Below are 20,736 nucleotides of genomic sequence, written 5' to 3'. Positions count from 1 at the left end.
CCACGACGGACAATGGCGGGGAGTTGGATAAAATCAAATATAATAACACACAATTCATTGTAAAATATCTTATAATAGGGTATATATCCTTAAAATAACAAAATTAAACAACTTCTCTCCACCCGTCTACTAGAGAGTGCGTAGGTAAGGGTAAGCTCCCTTCCGTAGCGGCGGAGAGATATAAGGATATAGTAGGCAAGCAATCCGACCATCCATAGCGCCCACCCTGCCCGCTAGCGGAGCCAATATCCTATAACCAAAGGGGCCCCGGCTGCGACGGAAGGTTCCTTTCGTACCGTAAGGGAGGTGGCTGAGCAATGGGGAGGGGGGGGAGGGAGGTCCCGGCGAAACACGGCGGGAGCGAGAAAAAGGGGGGAAGGGATGGCCTACTCCTCCCCGCCTCACCAACTACCCGCATGGAGACCCCCGTCACCTCATAGTGGTCGCCCTATACCCCCCTGCTGGCGGAAACCCCCCGGTCACCTCCGAGAGTGTGAGAGAAGGCGAAGAGGTTGTTATAACAACCAAGGGGTCCCCCAGCTCCTCCTACATCAGAGAGGGAGGGAAGGGGCAGGGTAAGGTGCTGTAGGACACGTGACCGCAAGTGGCCTAGGCCGCGAGCAACACAACCGTGGTAGGGCCACGTGAACCAAGCTGTACCAACATGTGGAACAAGCACCTAGGCTAGCCTAACACCCTAAATAATAAAATACATCGAAAAGGGGGAAGAGACACTTTTAGTAAAAGAGAAAGAAGCCCAGGAGGAGGCAGACTGTTCCGAGAAACAGAAGCCTACTCGGAGCCAGCGATAGCCGATGTAGAGCAAGAGCCGGGATGCTGGGCCGAAAATAATAATGATAGCCCTAAATACCAAGCTAAGAGAATGGTAGGAGGGCTGAACTAGCTAAAACTCGATGTAAACAATGAATGTGAAAAAGTAAGCCCATAAGCATAAGAAGTCCCAGTATGGAGGACCGGGAATTCTTACGAGGCGGCATGGCCGCCACGAGACAACCGGGGAACCGTATATGACCTATAAAAAGGAAAATACTGGTACCCGGAAGACAAAAATACAGTAAAATGTTACTTATGAGTTACTTAACTTAGCCGTGGCGATTGCAGAGCGTTCCATGATACAGATGCGGATAAATCGCAAGATAAACACAAGCACAAGAAAATGGCGACTTGTCGCTGGTGCTAAAAATTAAGGATGTCCGCTAGGGGCGCTGCTGTCCGTGGCGTCCTCTAGTAGTAGTAGTAAGAAGCTGCATCGCCCGTTGGTATCAGCTCTCTCTTGGGGGGATTCTGGTAGGAAGTTCTAATTGGTGTTTGGCTCGTGGTAGTGTTCCACACTCGCCCCTATATCATACCGACACTTCTTTTTAAGAGTGAGCGCGTCAGTGTTTTACTGATATTTTCTTAATTTTGTTTTTCTCTGGTAATTTTAGGCTAATTTTACTAGAAAGAATGATATTAAGGATACTTTCATAGGCCGACACGAGCTGAGCCCAGAAATACAATTAATCAAATAGAGTGCAATTACAAAAGGTGGAACGATAATATCTTACTCAACAATTTCCTCATATGACTTACGGCAAAAAATTACGGCGTCAACGTTTTCTAAATTGCCAATACCAACATAGTCATAACACCCGACGCAACGAACACTTCTCACGCAGCGCAATACTGGTAATGCGCCTATTAGCCTATAAACACCAATATCAAAGTTAAAATATATGCGTTATCAATCAGTTACCAATTATCAATCATCACCCACAAAAATAATCAATCCTGGTCACGGCACCATTTATATCTTTACTCAAAAGAATCCAAAATAGTAAACATATAAAATATTCAATAAATATGAAAACCCAAACTTACCCTAATTTGGTTCGCATATTACCAGGTTCACGAACAGATTTTTCAAGGATTCTTTTCTGTTCAATAAATCGAGAAATTGCGTTGTGTGGTTAAATAAATTACGTCTTAAATTACCATATTTGTGATCGTATCAACCCTTATTTTTGACCAGGAATAGATATACTTATTACTAACCTTTAAAACATTGTGTAATTTCCTATACCACGATCCGAAGAATAGCCTTATTCATTTACAAATGCCTGTCAGTAACAATATCTATCGTGCATGCATGCACCTTCAAATATTAATCACCTAAAACACTATAAATTCTTAGACTTAGCTGTAATACATGATGATATTATTTCTCTGAAGTTGTGTTGATTCCTTTACCCCCCTCGCATGTTGAGCTACCGTAAGGCGACGTTGACCTTCACACTTAAACAACTAAACCGGTACTGCCGGACTCTTGACTCAAATCAGTCGGAGACGACTGACGATCCACGCATGCGCGACCCGCATTCACCAACGACAATACTTAACTACTTGTTAAAGATTACTTAGAGTTAAACCACCATTTAACGTATTTAACCCTTCAAAAACACTTAATATAAAGAAATATTATACTATAACTAACAATTCCACACAATATATATATAATAATCTACGCATCTTGCACTGCATAATGTTTACAATATTTCTCTTACAAACTAAAGATAAATGATTGTTTACTGGTCTTTATAAATACACTATCGTGATTCCATCTCGAGTCACGATAACTTCATTATGACTGACTTATGAAGTTTACCTATTGATGCAAAAACTTTTACTCTGACAGAAAAAGAAAATGGCATCCCGACTTATAGGTAACATTAGTATACGTACAAAAGTGGATACGTATGTACATAGTAATTACTGTAACTACGTATTTTTACGCCAACCAGTTACTCCTTTTTTAAGGGTAATGTATTAAACTAACTTTTAAATCAAATTACAGTAATTTTAATTTCATTTAAAAGTTAGCCTAATACTTAAGAAGCATGATTAGGGTCATCTTTAGTGTTCAAACTCTAGAAGTAAGCATTTATTGGCAATTTCTGAGAATGTGCCAAACTTACACAAAACTTCCCCTTGCACGAGGGAGTCTGGAACCTAACCTCGCATAAGTTTGGGATATTACTGTAGTAACCAGATGCTTGGCACTTCGTCACAATATCAAATACTGTATGTACATATCATTCAAAATAACAACATAAAGATCCTGCCAAGAAAATCGTAATTAACGGCTAGTCAGCAAGAGCTCACAAACATACGCCTTCATCGGAAGACAGCCGAGAGCAAAGTGGAGTGTTTAAATCAGGGCAGGCAGGCCTTCACACCTACCAGACAGTAGCTACTGCCTAACCACCTTGTTCTAAGAATTTAACAGCCATATTTCAGCCTAGGGTTTGTATATCGTGTTGGAACAACTATATCTTTTTTAACTAATTTTTGTCTTCATGCTAGGCTGCCTAAGTTATCTATACTCAGGCAAACAGACTACAGCCAAGCTATGCTAGACAAAGTGGGCAATGACTGCTTCTATATCACTAATAGCCGATTTTCTAATTACAAATAGAAATCAGGAAATAGTTAATCAATTTAATTGCAAATTCACTACCATAGCAAAAAATTATCAACTTGAATCATATCTTAATAACTAAACAATGAAATACTGACGTTATCACCAAAATCTGGTTAGATAACTGGCAAATGATGAATAAAAGCTGCCACAAATATGCTATGTTTACGTACATCGAGGATGCCAGAAACAGAATGAAGTTGAATACTAAGTAGTTCCAGTATTCCCGTTAGTGAGCGGGACTAGTCACCTACTTTAAACTTTGAAGTGTTACCTGAGAATTTTTTAATTTAGCTGCCATGCAAGTTGAAACTATAACTACATAATTGCTTGGTAAGTTACTTATATAAAAAAGCATTAGCTTTTTCATATAAGTACATACAGTACGTACAGTAAAATAATCTACGGCTAAATTCAAAAAGAACCACAATGCTTACGTACTTTCTTTCCTTAATTCTTGAATATATTCTCGAGCTAGTCTCACTTTCTTTTCTTGTGCCGTTTCCACATCCTCAGCCTCCTTTTCAGCTATGTCATTAACTTTCCCTTTTAAGTATTCCTCCTCCTCGTCACTTGTTATCTCTTCATCAAGACCAGAGTCAAATTTTGACTTCTTTACTGGTAATACTTGTTTATTTTTTAGTCCCCTTTTCTTCCCTTTCTGCAAAGACAACATGATAATCAAATAAATAACTTAAAGAATGGTAAATGTAGCACTGAAACATTTCTGCCCAAGTGCTATGCCATTTCTGCCTAAGTACTAAACATCTTCACATTTGTAAGTCAGTGAAAGAAAAATGGCAAATTTTAAAATTATTTCATATTTTTCCTAACATACAAACATGAAGTTCTTACATGGGGATTTAGCTTGCAAACACAAGCTGGAATGGCCATTCATACTTATAGTGATAAAGTAGTACACTACCTACAGGCAGGGGGAACCCCAGCCCCTGTCAGTCTTCATTCCAATATGTCTTCTGGTCTGGGTACCAGAGTGAGGGGTGGCTGAGGTGGGCTGTTAATGTAAAGAATATCTGGTTTGTCCATTAGGGAAAATATAAATTACTTTTATTATTTGCTATATGTTCTGACAACAAATACAAACCTTTAGGTTAAACTTTACATAGGAGATTTACCCACTGATATGAGGAATCTGGTACTCTCTGAACTGACTGGCAGGTTCAGCAACCTGGGGTGCTACCTTCCTCGTTTGTTTAGATGAAGGTACCCAACACCTCTAGCATACTGCATATATGGGAAGTAGCATTTACTACTTCCATACCAATAAGTACAAGGTTTGTATACCTTTAGTCACTCAGACTTTAAGAACCCATACTGGAGTGTCAGAAACAATAAAACAGGCAAAAACAATCCATAAGTGCTTTACTATCTGTCCTCCTCTCCCGTTGCCAAGAGTGGTGGGGAAGTTCCATCCCTTTACCACCACTGAAAAGATAGGTGCCAGAGTCAGATAGTTAACCTACACTTACATCCAACCAGACTGTATATGAAAGGACACACTGACTCTCCATATACTGGAGAGGATCGGAGAAAGAGAGAAGAGGAGGACCAGTCACTCCCATCATGTCTTCTGCCAACAAGATACCTAGACAAGGCACTACCTGTCACATCGTGAGCTGGGCTTGTTATCCAACCCACTAAATAGCCACCACTGGTCCATGGAAACATGTCCAAGGCCAGTGGGCAACATTCTATAGGTAGTAAAGCATCTTGCAGGTGATCACACAGTCACCTCTCCATTAACTCTGTTGAGAATGTTTGTGTATAACGTCATTTGTCTGTGAGTTTTGTTTATGTTTATGTTGTGAGCGGGAAGGATAACGAAGGGTAATGATGTAGGCACTTGTTACCTTTGGTTTGTCCTGCCACACTGGTCTAAACGATCAACAAATGGTAGCAGAGCATGGTTGTGGCAGGAAAGAGGAGCTTAATGAGTAGTTTAGAAGATAAGAAGTCGTAAATATGAGTAGCATGGGCCAATGTGGCAGTAGGCTGGTGTTGCCAGTTTTTGGTGCTGATAAGGGCCATGACCACTTGAAACAAGAGCTGAAAGCTTGGCAGCTTGTCACAAGCATTGAGAAAACGAAACAAGCAGTGTTATTGCCCTGTCATTCCCAGAGAGAAATGAGGTAAAGAGCAAGATTTTCGAGGAAGTGGATATCAATAAGTTGACAGTCAAAGATGGAATGAAAGTTTTACAAAAAACACTTGGACAAGTGGTACAAGAAGGAGGAAATGTCAGCAGCATATGAGGCATGGACAAGGTTTGACAGTTACAAAAAGGAGAAGGAACATACACTGGAAAAGTATACTTTTGAATTTGTAAAGAGAAGTACAGTTCTGGAGAGGTACAAAGTAAGTATACCAAAATGTATTTTAGTATTTAAGTTACTAGACAGTGCAGGGCTATAGGCTAAAGATAAAAAAAATAGTGTTGTCAGCAGTGTCCTTTAGTGAAACAGATCAAATCTTTGATTCCATGCAGCAAGCCCTTAAGAGATCGTCCCCCGTGGCAAGCAAGTCTGAGGAAGGAAAAGTTGGGTGAGTTAGTGGGAAGGGGGGTCTCCTTCACACAATGGGGGGGGGAGGGGGGGGGGGGGGGGGACAGTTCCCACCCCGAGCGAACGGAGGACCCCGAGTACAACTGGATGTCGGGGTATCTCGGGCCCCCCTCCACGCTCGACTGATCGAGAGAGGAGGAGTGAGAAACCTCCCCCGAAGGGGAAGGAGCCATACGACATACGAGGGAGCTGAGATGGAGGGAAAAAAGAGGAAGACGTGTCTGTGACCAAGGGCGTAGCCAGAGAACCCTCCGACGACTCCTTGGCCGGCTTGCGCGGCTTCTTCCTCCTCCCATAGCGCTCCCACTGCTCCTCCGACCAAAAAATACATGTATCACATGTCTCGGTGCGAGAGCATTCTCGCCCTCTACACCGAGTACAAAAACCATGAGGATCAACCTCTACAGATGATCGGAAGGCCCCACACTTACGGCCCTCCACACCAGGGCCCAATCTGCAGTTGATGGGGGGGCGAGGGGGTCTCTCCGGGTCTCGTGGTTCCATATCCATAACAATAAAGCACTGTATGAATAAAAAACATACACGTACTTACTTATATCCTTTACACTAGCACACAGTAAAAGGAAAAGCAAAAAAGTCTTCACGCAATGAAGCAAACCAAGCATACGACAGAACCGGGCAGAGAGACGAGCAGCACATCCATCCACTAGCGCGGCCAAAAGAAAAGTGACTCCTCTCCTCGCAGTCGAGCTGACCGCCAACTGACGGACAAGTAGTTAACTACCGAACCCCCTTGTTCGAAGCTTACAACCGGTGACAGAGGGTTTGTATACGTATCGGAACAAATACTAATACGTACTATAGACTTAAATCAATGAAAAGAACTGGCGCAAAAAAAAAAAAAAAAAAAAAAAAAAAAAAAAAAAAAAAAAAAAAAAAAAAAAAAAATGGCACAATCCACTAATCCATCGTCTGCTCCGCGATGGTTTTCGGCAGCCAGATGTACGACAAGGTTAGAAACATTGGATTGTATCTAATTTAGAAATATCTGTAATTTTTCGGGGTTAATTTGGTTGCAAAAATGGGATAATAGACATGATTTAAAATAAACATTTTGAAGCAACATAAAGTAAAGCTAAACAAAATAATACTAAAGTAAACAATTAAGGGAATAGCTTTGCACCTCATAAACCATGTTCTCATGTGCTGCCCGCAACTGAGTTTGTGGAGTGTGCGCTTAGGAACCAGGAAGAGCAACGTACTTTAAGTGCAATTTGGAGTGAATTAAGATCAAAACATGTATAATTACAATCAAATGAGTACTGTGGAGTTTCAGTTGTGATGGCAGTAGGGATAAAATCACCAATTACAAGGTAAAAATGAATTTCAGTTCAAACCATGACCCCAGGAATGAGAAGTTTCATACTTCATTAATATAGGCAACAAAATGTTGCTTTATTGTGCTGATTACAACTGCAATCTTGAGTAAGATTAATAAACATTACACCTATATAGGGTAAACAATCACGGACGATCCATCGACATCACGCTGGCCAGGCCTTATTCAATCGATATTTCATTGGTGAAACAAGAATACAATTACAACTTTAAGCTTACCATTCAAAAGACTGAAGTTTCGTCAACATAATGTGATATATGAAAGCCCCATACTAACTAGAATAAGCATGTGACGCTCTTCGTAAAATATGTTTTCAAGGCAGTTTTGAAATCCAATATGGCGGCAATCGTGAGGCTGGCCAGTCTAACCACGGACAATCCAACATCTTTCCCAGCCTTCCCAGCACTTGTTTGAACAATGCTAGCAAATATATTTAACGTTTATTGATCTTACTCAAGATTGCAGCTGTAATCAGCACAATAAAACATTTTGTTGCCTATATTAGTGAAAGTATGAAACTTTTATTCCAGGGGTCATGGTTTAAACTGAATTCATTTTTACCTTGTAAACTCCACAGTGCTTATTTGATTGTAATTATACACAATTTGGTCTTAATTCACTCCACACTGCACTTGAACCACGTTGCTGTTCCTGGTTCCTCAGTATTCACTCCACAAATACAGTTATGAGAAGCAGACGACAACACTGATTATGGGTGCAAAGTTTTATTCCCTTAATTGTTTACTTTACTCATTATTTCGTTTAACTTTACTTCAAAATGTTTATTTAATTCATGTATTTTATCCCTTTTTTTGCAACCAAATTAACCACGAAAAATTACAAATATTTTGGATGTATACTTACGAGCAGACGATGCGAGGAAAAATGACTCATCGTTGCCAATCTAGTGGAGCGTCACACATACGCCGATGCATTTACAAACTGTTTCCATGAATTCTAGTTGTCAAAGTAATGCAGTAATGATAAAATTGCTGTAATATGTATATATACTACAAAAGATATGCTAATTTCACTTATTTCCCCGGTTTTGTGTAAGTCTCATACCCAGTTTGGAGGGTAAACACTTACCAATTGACAACACTGATAAACAATTGAAGAGTGCAAAACGCCGCAAAGAATGCCATAGTCCCCTTCGATAAGTATGGTTAGAGGTCAGGTGTACGATTGTTGTGATGAAAGTGCCCCAGCGTCAATGGGTACAAACAGTGTGCGGATTTAGCACAGGAAATGGGAAGTTTATTGAGACAAGCAACTCCGCAAACATCGACATGGCGTCAATCTTCTAAATATTCTGAGCTGTGAGTAAAAATTTTGAAAGTGTTTTGGTTGTGTGGGCACTGCGTTGGCCACCCTTTTCATTACCCTGTTTAAATCCTAAAATATGGCCTTAATTTCTAACTTTGGAGAAAATACTTACCTACTTCGAAAGGAGAGTAGAGGTCTTTAGCTCCTTCACTCACCAACAACAACGCGTGACTGATGACCATCTCCAGTGCCAGGACGCGTTAAAAGTACTTTTTTTGGAGGGTGGCCTAGCCGTGGTAGTCGGCGAGTTGGCCAGTCCATGCGGTGTTTTACCCTATGCTAACATTGTTCAAATGAGTGCTGGGAAGGCTGGGAAAGATGTTGGGTCCTTTGCGGTTACGAATGACACCTCAGACGGTTGATGCCATATTGGATTTCAAAACTGCCTTGAAAACATATTTTACGAAGACCTCACATGCTTATTTTAGTTCGAATGGTACTTTCATATATCACATTAGCCTATGTTTGTTTGTTTTGTTTGTAGCTATGGTGTTTTTACGTTGCATGGAACCAGCGGTTATTCAGCAACAGAACCAACGAATTTACATGACTTCCGAACCACGTTGAGAGTGAACTTCTGTCACCAGAAATATAGCTACTAGGTAGCCTAGGTACTATTAGGGGGAAACACTAGCGACTACCAACCCTTATCACGGTGGACAGGTCTTATTCACTCAATATTTAAATGGTGAAACAAGAATACAATTACAACTCCAAGCATACCATTCAAAAGATTGAAGTTTTGTCAACATAATGTGATATATGAAAGCCCCATACGAACTAAAATAAGCATGTGACGCTCTTCGTAAAATATGTTTTCAAGGCAGTTTTGAAATCCAATATGGCGGCTACCGTGTGGATGTACAGGTTCTGATCAGTGATGACAACCATCTTTCCAAGCCTTCCCAGCACTCATTTGAACAATGTTAGCATACATATGTAACATTGCAGTTGTAATCAGCACAATAAAACAATATTTTGTTGCCTATATTAGTGAAAGTATGAAACTTTTTATTCCCGGGGTCATGGTTTGAACTGAATTAATTTTTACCTTGTAATCGGTGGTTTTTATCCTTACTGCCATCACAACTGAAACTCCACAGTGCTTATTTGATTGCTATTATACACATTTTGGTCTCAATTCACTCCACATTGCACTTTAAACCAGTTGCTGTTCCTGGTTCCTAAGCGTGCGCCCCACAAACACAGTTACGAACAGCAGACGACGAAACTGCAAAGTGTTATTCCCTAAATGATACTTTACTCATTATTTAGTTCAACTTTACTTTGTTATTTAAAAATTTTAATTTAATTCATGTATATTATCCCGTTTTTGCAAGCAAATTACCCCAAAAAATTACAGATATTTCTAAAGTAGATACAATCCACTGTTTCTAACCTTTTCGTACATCTGGCTGCCGAAAACCATAGAGGAACGACTACGGATAAGTGGATTGTATATATTTTTTTTTTTTTTTGCTTTTTTGTTTTTGCTAGCACTTTCATTGATTTAAGTCTATATTAGTATTTTGAATTTCTTAACAACTGTATGCCAGAAAAAAATTAACCTTTAATGTTTACATGCTAAGAATGGCAAATCATCGTTGCCACATTAGTGGAGGCTTCACACATACGCCGATTCATTATTATAAACTGTTTCCATGAATTCTAGTTGTCATAGTAATGCAATAATGATAAAATTCCTTTAATATTTATGTATATATACTTCCAATACATAGCCTAATTTCACCAATTTCAACGTTTTGTGTGTAGTCTTATACCAGTTTGGAGGGTGAACACATACCGAATGGCAACAGAGAGAGAGAGAGAGAGAGAAAGGAAGGCGAAGGAAGAAAGACAGTGGCGGTGGAGGGGGGGGGGAGAGGGTAGGTGGAGCTTTTTACGCGTGTTCGTTATCATTTCTGATAATGGAGTGTTTGGCTCTTGGTACAAGGACAAATGTTGTTATTCTTTACGATTAGTGATTCACGATAGCCTTATAAATTACCGGCACTGGGCTGTAATGCACTATAGCAAAATCTCGTTCTGATACAAGTGTTCATTACAGAAATAGGTATTGCCCAAAAACGTGCTTGCACTGTCGCTGAACCCATAGTAGGTATGCTGCTTAGTTGTCAATATGACAATTTGTCCAAAATTGCATTTTTTCCTAACTATACAAAACCTGAGGTCCTTTACAATAGGAAGGTACTAGCGGCAGCTGGATAGGTTCGTAGGCTTTCGAACAAGGGGTTCGGTAGTTAACTGCTTGTCCGACAGGCGCTCGCGCGCGACTGGTAGGTAAACAAATCACTTTTGCTTTTGGCCCAAGCAAAAAACTGCAGAGTGAGGGGTGGCATGAGGTGGGGCTATGTGTAAAAGGACCTCAGGTTTGGGGTATAGTTAGGAAAAATGATAAAAAATTGTATTGTGTTACAATAAAGTTTCATACATACTTACCTGGCAGATATATACATAGCTAAGACTCCGTCGTCCCCGACAGAAATTCAAATTTGCGCGCCACTCGCTACAGGTAGGTCAGGTGATCTACCGGCCTGCCTGGGCGGCAGGACTAGGAACCATCCCCGTTTTCTATCATATTTTCTCTCTTCCACCTGTCTCCTGCGGGGAGGCTGGTGGGGCCTTTAATTGTATATATCTGCCAGGTAAGTATGTATGAAACTTTATTGTAACATAACAATATCATTTTCATACAATCAACTTACCTGTCAGATATATACATAGCTGATTGGCACCCTTCGGTGGAGGGTAAGAGACAGCTACTATATGGAATAGACAGGTAAACAACATATGTTGTAGGTATAAATAAAACCTTGGTTCCTACCTGATAGGTGGTAGACTTCGTGTTTGTTTCCAGTAGTCTGCATCACCTCAAGAAACTTTAGCGAGATATATGATCTATGGCCAAGAAGTTCTTGTGGGTCTGCCGATGGGGTCTTATCCGCTTACTCGGCAGAGCCTAAAAGGACTTTGTCAATGGGTGCTGATCCACTTATATGACAATACACCTTATGAAGGAGCACACAACAATCCCGACCACCTGATCCTAACCATATGTTAGAACTAAGGATTGTTACGAGTTATCCCCGAACTCGTCACAACAACCGTAACTCAAAACCACTACGCACACATACATAATTTTCCAAAAAAAAAAAATTATACTCAACTAATTGGATATGACAAGAATTCTCTTACTGAACAACATAGACGGCCGCCCGTGCGAGCCAAATCCTCCATTGTTCGAAGAGACTCTCGACCATATCCAAAAAAGAAGAACAGTATATACATTTTAAGGATTGGTGTCGGCTCCCGTACCCAGAATCGTATCTGCCGATACGATAGGACCTAGAGAAAAAACACTTCTCATACGCACACGTACGTCTTTCAAGTAATGAGATGCAAATACTGAGTTGCATCTCCAGTATGTCGTATCAATGATGTTTTTTTAAGCGACATATTCTTATAAAACGAGAGAGACGTCGCAACCGCTCTTACTTCATGAGCTTTTACTCTCAGTAGTTGTAATTGTTCGTCAGGACAGACCTTATGAGCGTCCGTAATGACGTTTCTTACAAAGAACGCCAGAGCATTCTTGGACATCAGTCTTGTGGGGTCTTTTACCGCGCACCAAAGACCTTGTCTAGAGCCTCCCAACTGACGCTTTCTCTGAAGGTAGAACTTCAGAGCTCTAACAGGGCATAGAGACCTCTCTGCTTCTCTGCCTACGAGACTCGACATTCCTTTGACTTCGAATGACTTAGGCCAGGGATTCGTGGGATTCTCGTTTTTCGCTAAAAACAGGGTCTTAAAAAAAAAAAATTAAACGAGCAAATAGCCGAGTCTCCCTTGAATCCTACTTTATCCTGCAGAGCTTGTAATTCACTAATTCTTTTTGCCGTAGCTAAAGATACAAGGAAAGGCATTTTCTAGTTATGTCTCTAAAACGATGCCAGAGAGGAGGTTCGAATCTATCCGAAGACAGATATTTGAGGACTACGTCCAGGTTCCAGTTCGGAGGTATTGGTTCCTTAGACTTTGAAGTCTCAAAAGATCTTATGAGATCGTGGAGATCTTTGTTATTTGCCAGATCTAATCCTCTGTTCTGAATACAGCCGAGAGCATACTTCTGTATCCCTTTATTGTGGATAGCGGCTAGATGAGATTTTACTCTCAGGAATAGCAAGAAAATCAGCAATTTTCCGCTATAGAGGAATAGAGGAGGAGGACAACTTCTTGGTTCTACACCACCTTCTAAATACCTCCCACTTCGACTGGTATACTTTTCGTAGTGGAGGTTCTGCGTGCTCTCGCGATCGCGCTTGCCACTTCGCGAGAAAAGCCTCTCGCTCTGACAAGTCTTTCGATAGTCGAAAGGCAGTCAGAGCGAGAGCGGGGAGGTTTTTGATGGTACCTCTTGAAGTGTGGTTGTCTGAGAAGATCCGTCCTTCTTGGTAGGTATCTTGGAAAGTCTAACGATCCACTCTCCACCACCTCCGTGAACCATTCCTGGGCCGGCCAAAAGGGGGCTATTAACGTCATCCTCGTCTCTTTTGACGCCACAAACTTTTTCATTACTAACCCCAGGATTTTGAATGGGGGAAAAGCATAAACGTCTACTCGAGACCAGTTTAGCAGGAAGGCGTCTACCATAATTGCTCTTGGATCTTCCACGACCGGAAACAAAAAACACTGGGAGCCTTTTTTGAAATGATGTTGCGGAAGAGATCCACATGAGGAGTTCCAACAGAGACCAGAGCTCGAGACATACTTCCCTCGTGTAGAGTCCATTCTGTATGAAGGACCTGGTTCCTCCTGCTGAGCCTGTCCGCCCTCACATTCCTTACTCCCTGTACGAATCTTGTCAGCAGGGAGATGTTCCTGAGACGTCCAAGTAATAGTCTCTCGTGAGCTCGTAAAGGAACGAGGAGTGCGTCCCTCCCTGCTTCCGAATGTAGGCAAAGTGCGGTGGTGTTGTCCACGTTTACTTGCACTACCTTGTTTGACACCAGAGGTTCTAGGCTCTTTAAGGCCAGATGTACGGCGAAGAGCTCCTGCAGTTTATGTGCCAGGACACCTGTGCTGGTTCCCAGGTGCCTGACACTTCCTCTGAGCCTAATGTCGCTCCCCAACCTGTCTCCGACGCGTCGGAGAACAACACTAGGTCTGGGTTCTGTGTTCTTAGAGAGATCCCTTTGTTCTCTTCCAGAGGTAGCAACCACCACTGTAGGTGTGCCTTTATCTCCACTGGGATGGGAAAAACGTCCGACAGTTGTCCGGTTTTCCAGCTCCAAGACCTCTTGAGGAAGAATTGAAGTGGACGTATATGAAGTCTTCCTAGAGGGAAGAATTGTTCCAGCGAGGAAAGTGTCCCAGAAGGCTCAACCATTCCCTCGCCGACGTTTGTTGCTTCTCTAAGAAGAGAGAGATTATCCGCAAACCTTTTGCGTTTCTCTCTTGCGAAGGAAAAACTCGAAAACCCCGAGAATCCATCGAATCCCAGATAGACTAGGTCTTTGTCTGGGGGGTCAGCTGAGATTCTCGAGGTTCACAAGCAATCCCAACGCCTTGGTCAAATCCAGAGTCAACTTTAGGTCCTCCAAGCACTGTCTCTCCGATCTGGCACTGATGAGGCCAGTCGTCTAGATACATAGAGACATTCACTCCTTTGAGGTGAAGAAATCTCGCCACATTCTTCATCAGGCTTGTGAAGACCTGAGGAGCTTGTGGACAGGGGCAGGCCGAAACACAAGGCTCTGAACTGAAAAGATCCTTCCAAACCCCCCGTCATGAAACGGAGGGGTACTTCTTCGATGACGGGTGGATCGGGACGTGAAAGTAGGCGTCCTGGAGATCTAGAGACACCATCCAATCTCCTTGTCGTAATGACGCTAGGACTGAAGCAGAAGTCTCCATGGAGAACTTCTCCTTCTGAACAATTTGTTCAGAGAGCTGACGTCCAGATACTGGTCTCCAGCCTCCCGAGGCTTTCGCCACTAGAAAAAGGTCGATTGTAAAACCCCGGGGAGTTTTGATCCAGTACTAGTTCTATCGCTCTCTTGTCCCACATTTGTTCCACCATCGATCGAAGAGTATCCCTCAGCACAGGGTCCTTGTACTTGGCTGATAGTTCCCTTGGTATTGACGTTAGGGGAGGAGTGTTCAGGAAAGGGATACGATATCCTCCTTCCCTTAAGATAGTCAATGAAGACGCGTCCGCGTCTATCAGTGTCCAGGCCTCCACGAATCCCAGGAGCCTGGCACCTACTGGTGCTTGGAGGAGAGATGTTTCATTTTCCCTTTTTAAAGGGACGAAAGGCAGACCTACCTCTCTTCTCCGGAGCCTTCCTTCTTGCGGGCAGGTCTGGAGGTCGGACCACCTCGAAAGGGCGCATTGATGTACTAGGTCCTTTCTTGTCAGATTACCGAAAAACAGGTTTCGTTCTTCCTGGCTGACTGCGTCAGAAGATCCTGAGTCGCCTTCTCAGTTAAAGAGTGAGCAACGTCCTTCACTAACTGAGAAGGGAACAAAAAAAGTCAGAAAGAGGCGCATACAGTAGAGCTGCCCATCTGAGCATGCGAGACATGCCTTTGTTAAGAAGGCGGGCCAGCCGACACCGTCCTTTTCTTTAAAAAGACCTGCTCCAAATAATGAAAGAGACTTCAAAAGAACATCCTGTACCGCTTTGTCAATGCAAGACAAAATGCATAACAGGGCTTCAGGTTCGATTCCTTCTGAATCATGGGCTTTCTTGGACATCACCCCAAGGGGACCAATCTAAGAAGTTGAAGACTTCCAATACATGAAAGAGTCCCTTGAGGAGATGATCCAGTTCAGAAATACTCCATGTAATTCGTGCAGATTGAGACTTGGACGCCTTGAGGCGTCAACCCAAAGTCGAAAAATCTGCCTCTGTTGTAGAAGGGAGAGCGATACCATATTCTCTCCCGTCTTATACCATATGCCTCTTTTCCCAGCTAATCTTGCTGGAGCATGCAAAAGACTGTCCTGACTATGTCTTTCTTAGACTTCATCCATAAGTCTAAGGCGTGTAATGCCGCTTCATCGAGTATGGTGGGTTTCATGTTTAGAAAAGACGAGGGCTCTTCGTCTTAGCACTGGAAAAGAGCGAGCGCGGAGAAGGAGGAGCAGCAGGAGTCAACTCGTCCATACTCCTCAAGAAGCAGGGTAGTCAAAACCTTATAGTTGGACAAACCCTCTCTTCCATGATCTTCATCATCCGAGTTTTCCTCCAACTCGGGATTTATCTGAGTCTCCGTTCTCCTTTCTGAACTTTCCTCTTCTGGAGGAGACAAACTCCTAATAGGAGAGGGGCTAAGGGAATGATATCTTTCCTCTTTCCCGTTTTACAAGACTTGGAAGGCGTCACAAGCTCCGGCTTCTCTTGAACTTTAGAAGACGCCTTGTATGACGCTTCCCGTTCTCCGAGCGTCATGGCTGACGTCTCTTGTTGACGTCTTGATGACGCTTCGCGTCTGGAAGACGCTCCGCTCTCTATAAAGGCGTCCTACTCGGCGTCACCATACTGGATGGAGCGTCACGTCTAAGATCCGCTTTGATGACGCTTCACTTCTAAAACGTTACATCGCTGAATGACGCTTTCACTCTAAAAAGACGGTCTTTACGTCTGGCTTTACGAAACTCTCGTAAGCCCCCGTTCTAGCTCTCGAACTCGCAGCTTCTGCAGACGTTTAGCAGTTTCACGTATGTCTGACGCTTCTCTTCGAGCAGGTGAGAGAGGACGAGGACTTCTTTTAATTGGAAGCGTCACGTCCTTCCTTCCGACGGGGCGCTAAAACTCCCACAAGAGATGACAGTTGTTCCTGAACCGCCATAATTATCTTTTCTTGACGCTTCTCCCACGTCTAGTGCATGACGCCTTTCGTCAATCACTCGGGGAAGAAGAATGAAGGGGTACTTCCGCACAAGCGTCAGGTGACGCTGAAGCCACCTTCGCTTTCTTAATAGCAGACGGAGCGTCATCGAGAAGCGCTCTGGGCTCGAATCTATGTCGGGCTTCATATGACGCTTCAGCGGTCTCGATAAGTTCGACTCCTTCCACCCTGTTTAGGTGAGGGAGAGGGAGAGGACGAGAAACACTCGCGAAGGACGCTTTTTCTATAGCGCCCTTGAGCCGCCTGCCATGAAGCAGAGCTAGCTGAAGGGACGTCTGACCGTTGGGGATTCCCCACGACCTCCTTAAGGCTTTCGACTTTCCTTCTCTCTGGGCATGGGAGCTTGGAAGAGGTCTAGGCCTGGGAGCGTCGCAGGGACGATCAAACGCCCCCTCCACCACACTGGGAGAACTCACTTCACTGAAATGTTCACTATCACTAGCCTTACCTTTGGAGTCAGCCATCTTGGACTTCATGTCTCTAATAGTAGCTTTCAGATGGCGATTTCCGAGGCGAATCCGAGCGAACCGAAAAAGCACTCTGAGAATGAGATATATAGGGAGAATCTACATCAGTAGGATTTAGAATTATCCGTGAAAGGCTCAATAGGCCTTGAACTCACACCTTTCAGTCGTCTAACTCTATCCCTCTCTAACTTCTTCAAATAAGAAGTCAAAGTCTTCCACTCTTCTGCATTCAATCCCTCGCATTCCTTACAAGTATTATTAGCAGAACACTGAACCCCCCTACATTTACGGCATACAGTGTGAGGATCAACCGAAGCCTTCGGTTATCCTCACCCTGCAGCCTACATTCACACACATTCTCACACTCACATTAGAATCAGACATACTGAGAAAAATCCAAAAGAGTTATTCCAAAAACAGTCCACAGTAGCGAATGCCAAAACACGATCCAAATACGTCACCAAGCCGAAAAACGTTGATCAAATGTTGAAAATGAATCTAAGTCAGGAGGTAATAACAACAATGTGATACCACCGGCGACAGAGAAAATATGATAGAAAACGGGGATGGTTCCTAGTCCTGCCGCCCAGGGCAGGTCGGTAGATCACCTGACCTACCTGTAGCGAGTGGCGCGAAATTTGATTGAATTTCTGTCGGGGACGACGGAAGTCTTAGCTATGTTTATATTATCTGACAGGTAAGTTGATTGTATGAAACTGCAATTTTGGACAAATTGTCATTTGTTCCGACACGGTCATAACAAACCTTCGGTCCTTTTACAATAGGAAGACTCACTTCTTGGTGGGAGGAATCTGAGTCTTTTTGTGAACAGACTGGTGTTCGCCCAACCTTGGAATGCCTCCCTGGTCGTAAGAGCGAGGGAGGGATCCAAGCCTCTGTCCGATTGATCGGGGTGCACCGCAGGATCAATGGTCAGACCTCTGGACAAGTACTAAGAGAGAGGCAAGCTATCTCTTCGTTACCAGCAAACAAGAACAAGTTCCTATTTGCAAGAGGCAACATAAAGTTATGGTTTTGTCTCTTGTTGGCATCCACTTCCCCCCCCTTGTAGGAGGAAGTGGTGGATATTCGCTCCCATCCCTAGTGAAAGGGATAGGATGGGGTGGGGCTCTGTCGAGTAGCTCACCGGCATCTCGTCCTTATCCAGCAAGGTGATGACCGTATCCCTCTACCCACCCAGGTAGAGGGGGAGAAAAAGATAGGAAGAGAAGCCAGTCACTCTCTCATTCACTTATCTATTCTTACAGTCACACCAGGACTGCGATGCTGTTCAGCCTGCTAGGTTCTGGGTTAGCTAGACAACGTGTTGAGCAGCCACCACGGGTCCTAAGGAAAACGATCCAAGGACCTGTGGGCAATATCCAAAAGGTAGAAGGAGGTTGCCTTATGGTATGGTTGTACCAGACCCCTGCCTTCAGTACCTGCGCCACGGAGAAGTTCTTGTGTAACTCGAGGGAGTGTACTTCTAGGTCATCTTGGTGCTGACGAAGAGTCTTCAACACTCAGCCTGGGATGTCGAGTTTCTTCAGAAAGCGCGGTCGCGCTTTCAGGACAAAGCAGCATCTCCTTCGCATCGAAGGCGTGAAGTCCATTAGGGAGGGGATTGTGAAGGACTCTAACCGATCGTCAGGAACCGAAGGGTTCAGAGTCTTCGCTACGAATTCGGTACGAAATCGAGCGTCACGAATCCCCATCCCCTGCTGCTTGACTTCGCAGGAAAAGTCATGCAATTACCTCAGAGGAAAAGAAGGGAATGGTCGTATGACCTATCCCTCTTCTCGACTTCGGTGATGTCCTGTACCCATACTGGTCTATCCGTCTGCAGCGAAGTTGTTGTTCTCGGTAGTGGATAGGACACCGACACTCAATGGTGGGTGTCGATGGTATGGTACTGTGACAAGCCGTTAGGACGAAGAAAAGATTGTTATGGAACAACCGAACTAAGTCCACAGCGAAGTTCGTAACAGACTTGGGCGCTCTGACAGCTGCCGACTGACTGCGTTCGGTAGGAGGCAAGTTGTCCAAGCACCCGAGCAAGTCAGTGACCTTCGCCTTAAAAGGGTTATGCCAAGAGACTAAACAAATAATTTGTTCGTCACCGATGCCAGAAGGCAAGGTGATGACTCTCTTAAGGCATGTGAACCACAGGCGAAAGTCAATTGCCTTCTAGAGACCGAGGTCCTTGATGGCAAGATATCTCATAGTATAGTTGATTCTCGGCTAAGGAGAAACAACACTATGTGTCGTTGAAGACGAAGGTGTACAGAAATGCAACCTACGTCTTCACAGCTGAACCGAGAGAAGGATTCTCAAGATTCTGAACCTGTGCTACAAAGACTGAGAACGCTAACCGCTATTCATTGCTGTCCGGTGTGGATCGTAGTTGCAATAAAAGCGGAGCGCTTTTCAGTAATGAAGACAGGGAAATACTGCCTGAAGAACTGCTTCTCATGGGCTGAACATTTGGAAGTAGAGCTGTCAGGTCGGAGAGTAGGCGATGTCTTCTGACATATCTGTTAATTCGGGCGAGCAATGAATAATTGCACACCTACGAATACGAGATATTTTGAAGACAAACTCAGATGTCTGCAAAATCATCGCATTATCGCGGTGCGATGCAGCGGTTGACTAGTACAGACTTCTGTTACCGTGCGGTAAACAGAAAGATGAAAGAGTCCAAGAGATATCTCTGTTGAAAATTCTCGCAATGTCGAAGGCGATGAAATCGAGCGTCACAGCAGTAGATGGTCCTTCATTATTGCGAGAATCCCGTTAATCAGAGACCTAAGTCCATGATTGTTGGGCAGAGATACGGTTCGGTAGTCAATCAAACCAGGGGAGAGAGAGACGTAACCGACCTGCATCTCCGAGACCTAGCTGATACTGAGCCGCTATCAGGCAGTTCAATACGCAGTAGCTCTCGGTGACTCGTCATCCTGAGTTGCCAGGTAATCCATTATTCCACGAAGGAATGCGTTCGGCTAGAACCATCGAGCATAAAGAATACGCTCGAGCAATTATATTTAACCGAAACGGATTTCGGTAATTACAAAAGCTGATTTGGTGTTGTCATGACAATAACCAAGTATCTAAAATCGAAAAATGACAATTTGTCCAAAATTGCATTTTTCCTAACTATACAAACCTGAGGTCCTTTTACAATAAAAGGAAGGTACTAGCGGCAGCTGGATAGGTCGTAAGCTTTCGAACAAGGGGTTCGGTAGTAACTGCTTGTCCGACAGGCGCGCGCGCGCGACTGGGAGGTAAACAAATCACTTTTTGCTTTTGGCCCAAGCAAAAACTGCAGAGTGAGGGGTGGCATGAGGTGGGGCTATGTGTAAAAGGACCTCAGGTTTGTATAGTTAGGAAAAATGCAATTTTGGACAAATTGTCATTTGTTCCGACACGGCATACAAACCTTCGGTCCTTTTACAATAGGAAGACTCACTTCTTGGTGGGAGGAATCTGAGTCTTTTGTGAACAGACTGGTGTTCGCCCAACCTTGGAAGCCTCCTGGTCGTAAGAGCGAGGGAGGGATCCAAGCCTCTGTCCAATTGATCGGGGTGT

The 20,736-nt window shown here is 43.5% G+C and overlaps 1 protein-coding gene across 1 annotated transcript in view; it reads right to left on the bottom strand.

Annotated features, from left to right (window-relative positions):
* LOC135219784 (U3 small nucleolar RNA-interacting protein 2-like) overlaps positions 1 to 20,736 on the bottom strand; it is a 183,140-nt gene that overhangs the window by 149,701 nt on the left and 12,703 nt on the right. The window contains exon 2 of the mRNA XM_064256858.1: positions 3,920 to 4,139. Coding sequence (XP_064112928.1) covers positions 3,920 to 4,139 — 220 coding nt within the window. The remainder of the gene's footprint in view (positions 1 to 3,919; positions 4,140 to 20,736) is intronic.

Source organism: Macrobrachium nipponense, chromosome 1, assembly GCF_015104395.2.
Source record: "Macrobrachium nipponense isolate FS-2020 chromosome 1, ASM1510439v2, whole genome shotgun sequence".
Taxonomy (NCBI): Eukaryota; Metazoa; Arthropoda; class Malacostraca; order Decapoda; family Palaemonidae; genus Macrobrachium; species Macrobrachium nipponense.
The sequence above is the reverse complement of the archived record's forward strand: the minus strand, read 5'-3'. Positions and strand labels throughout refer to the sequence as shown.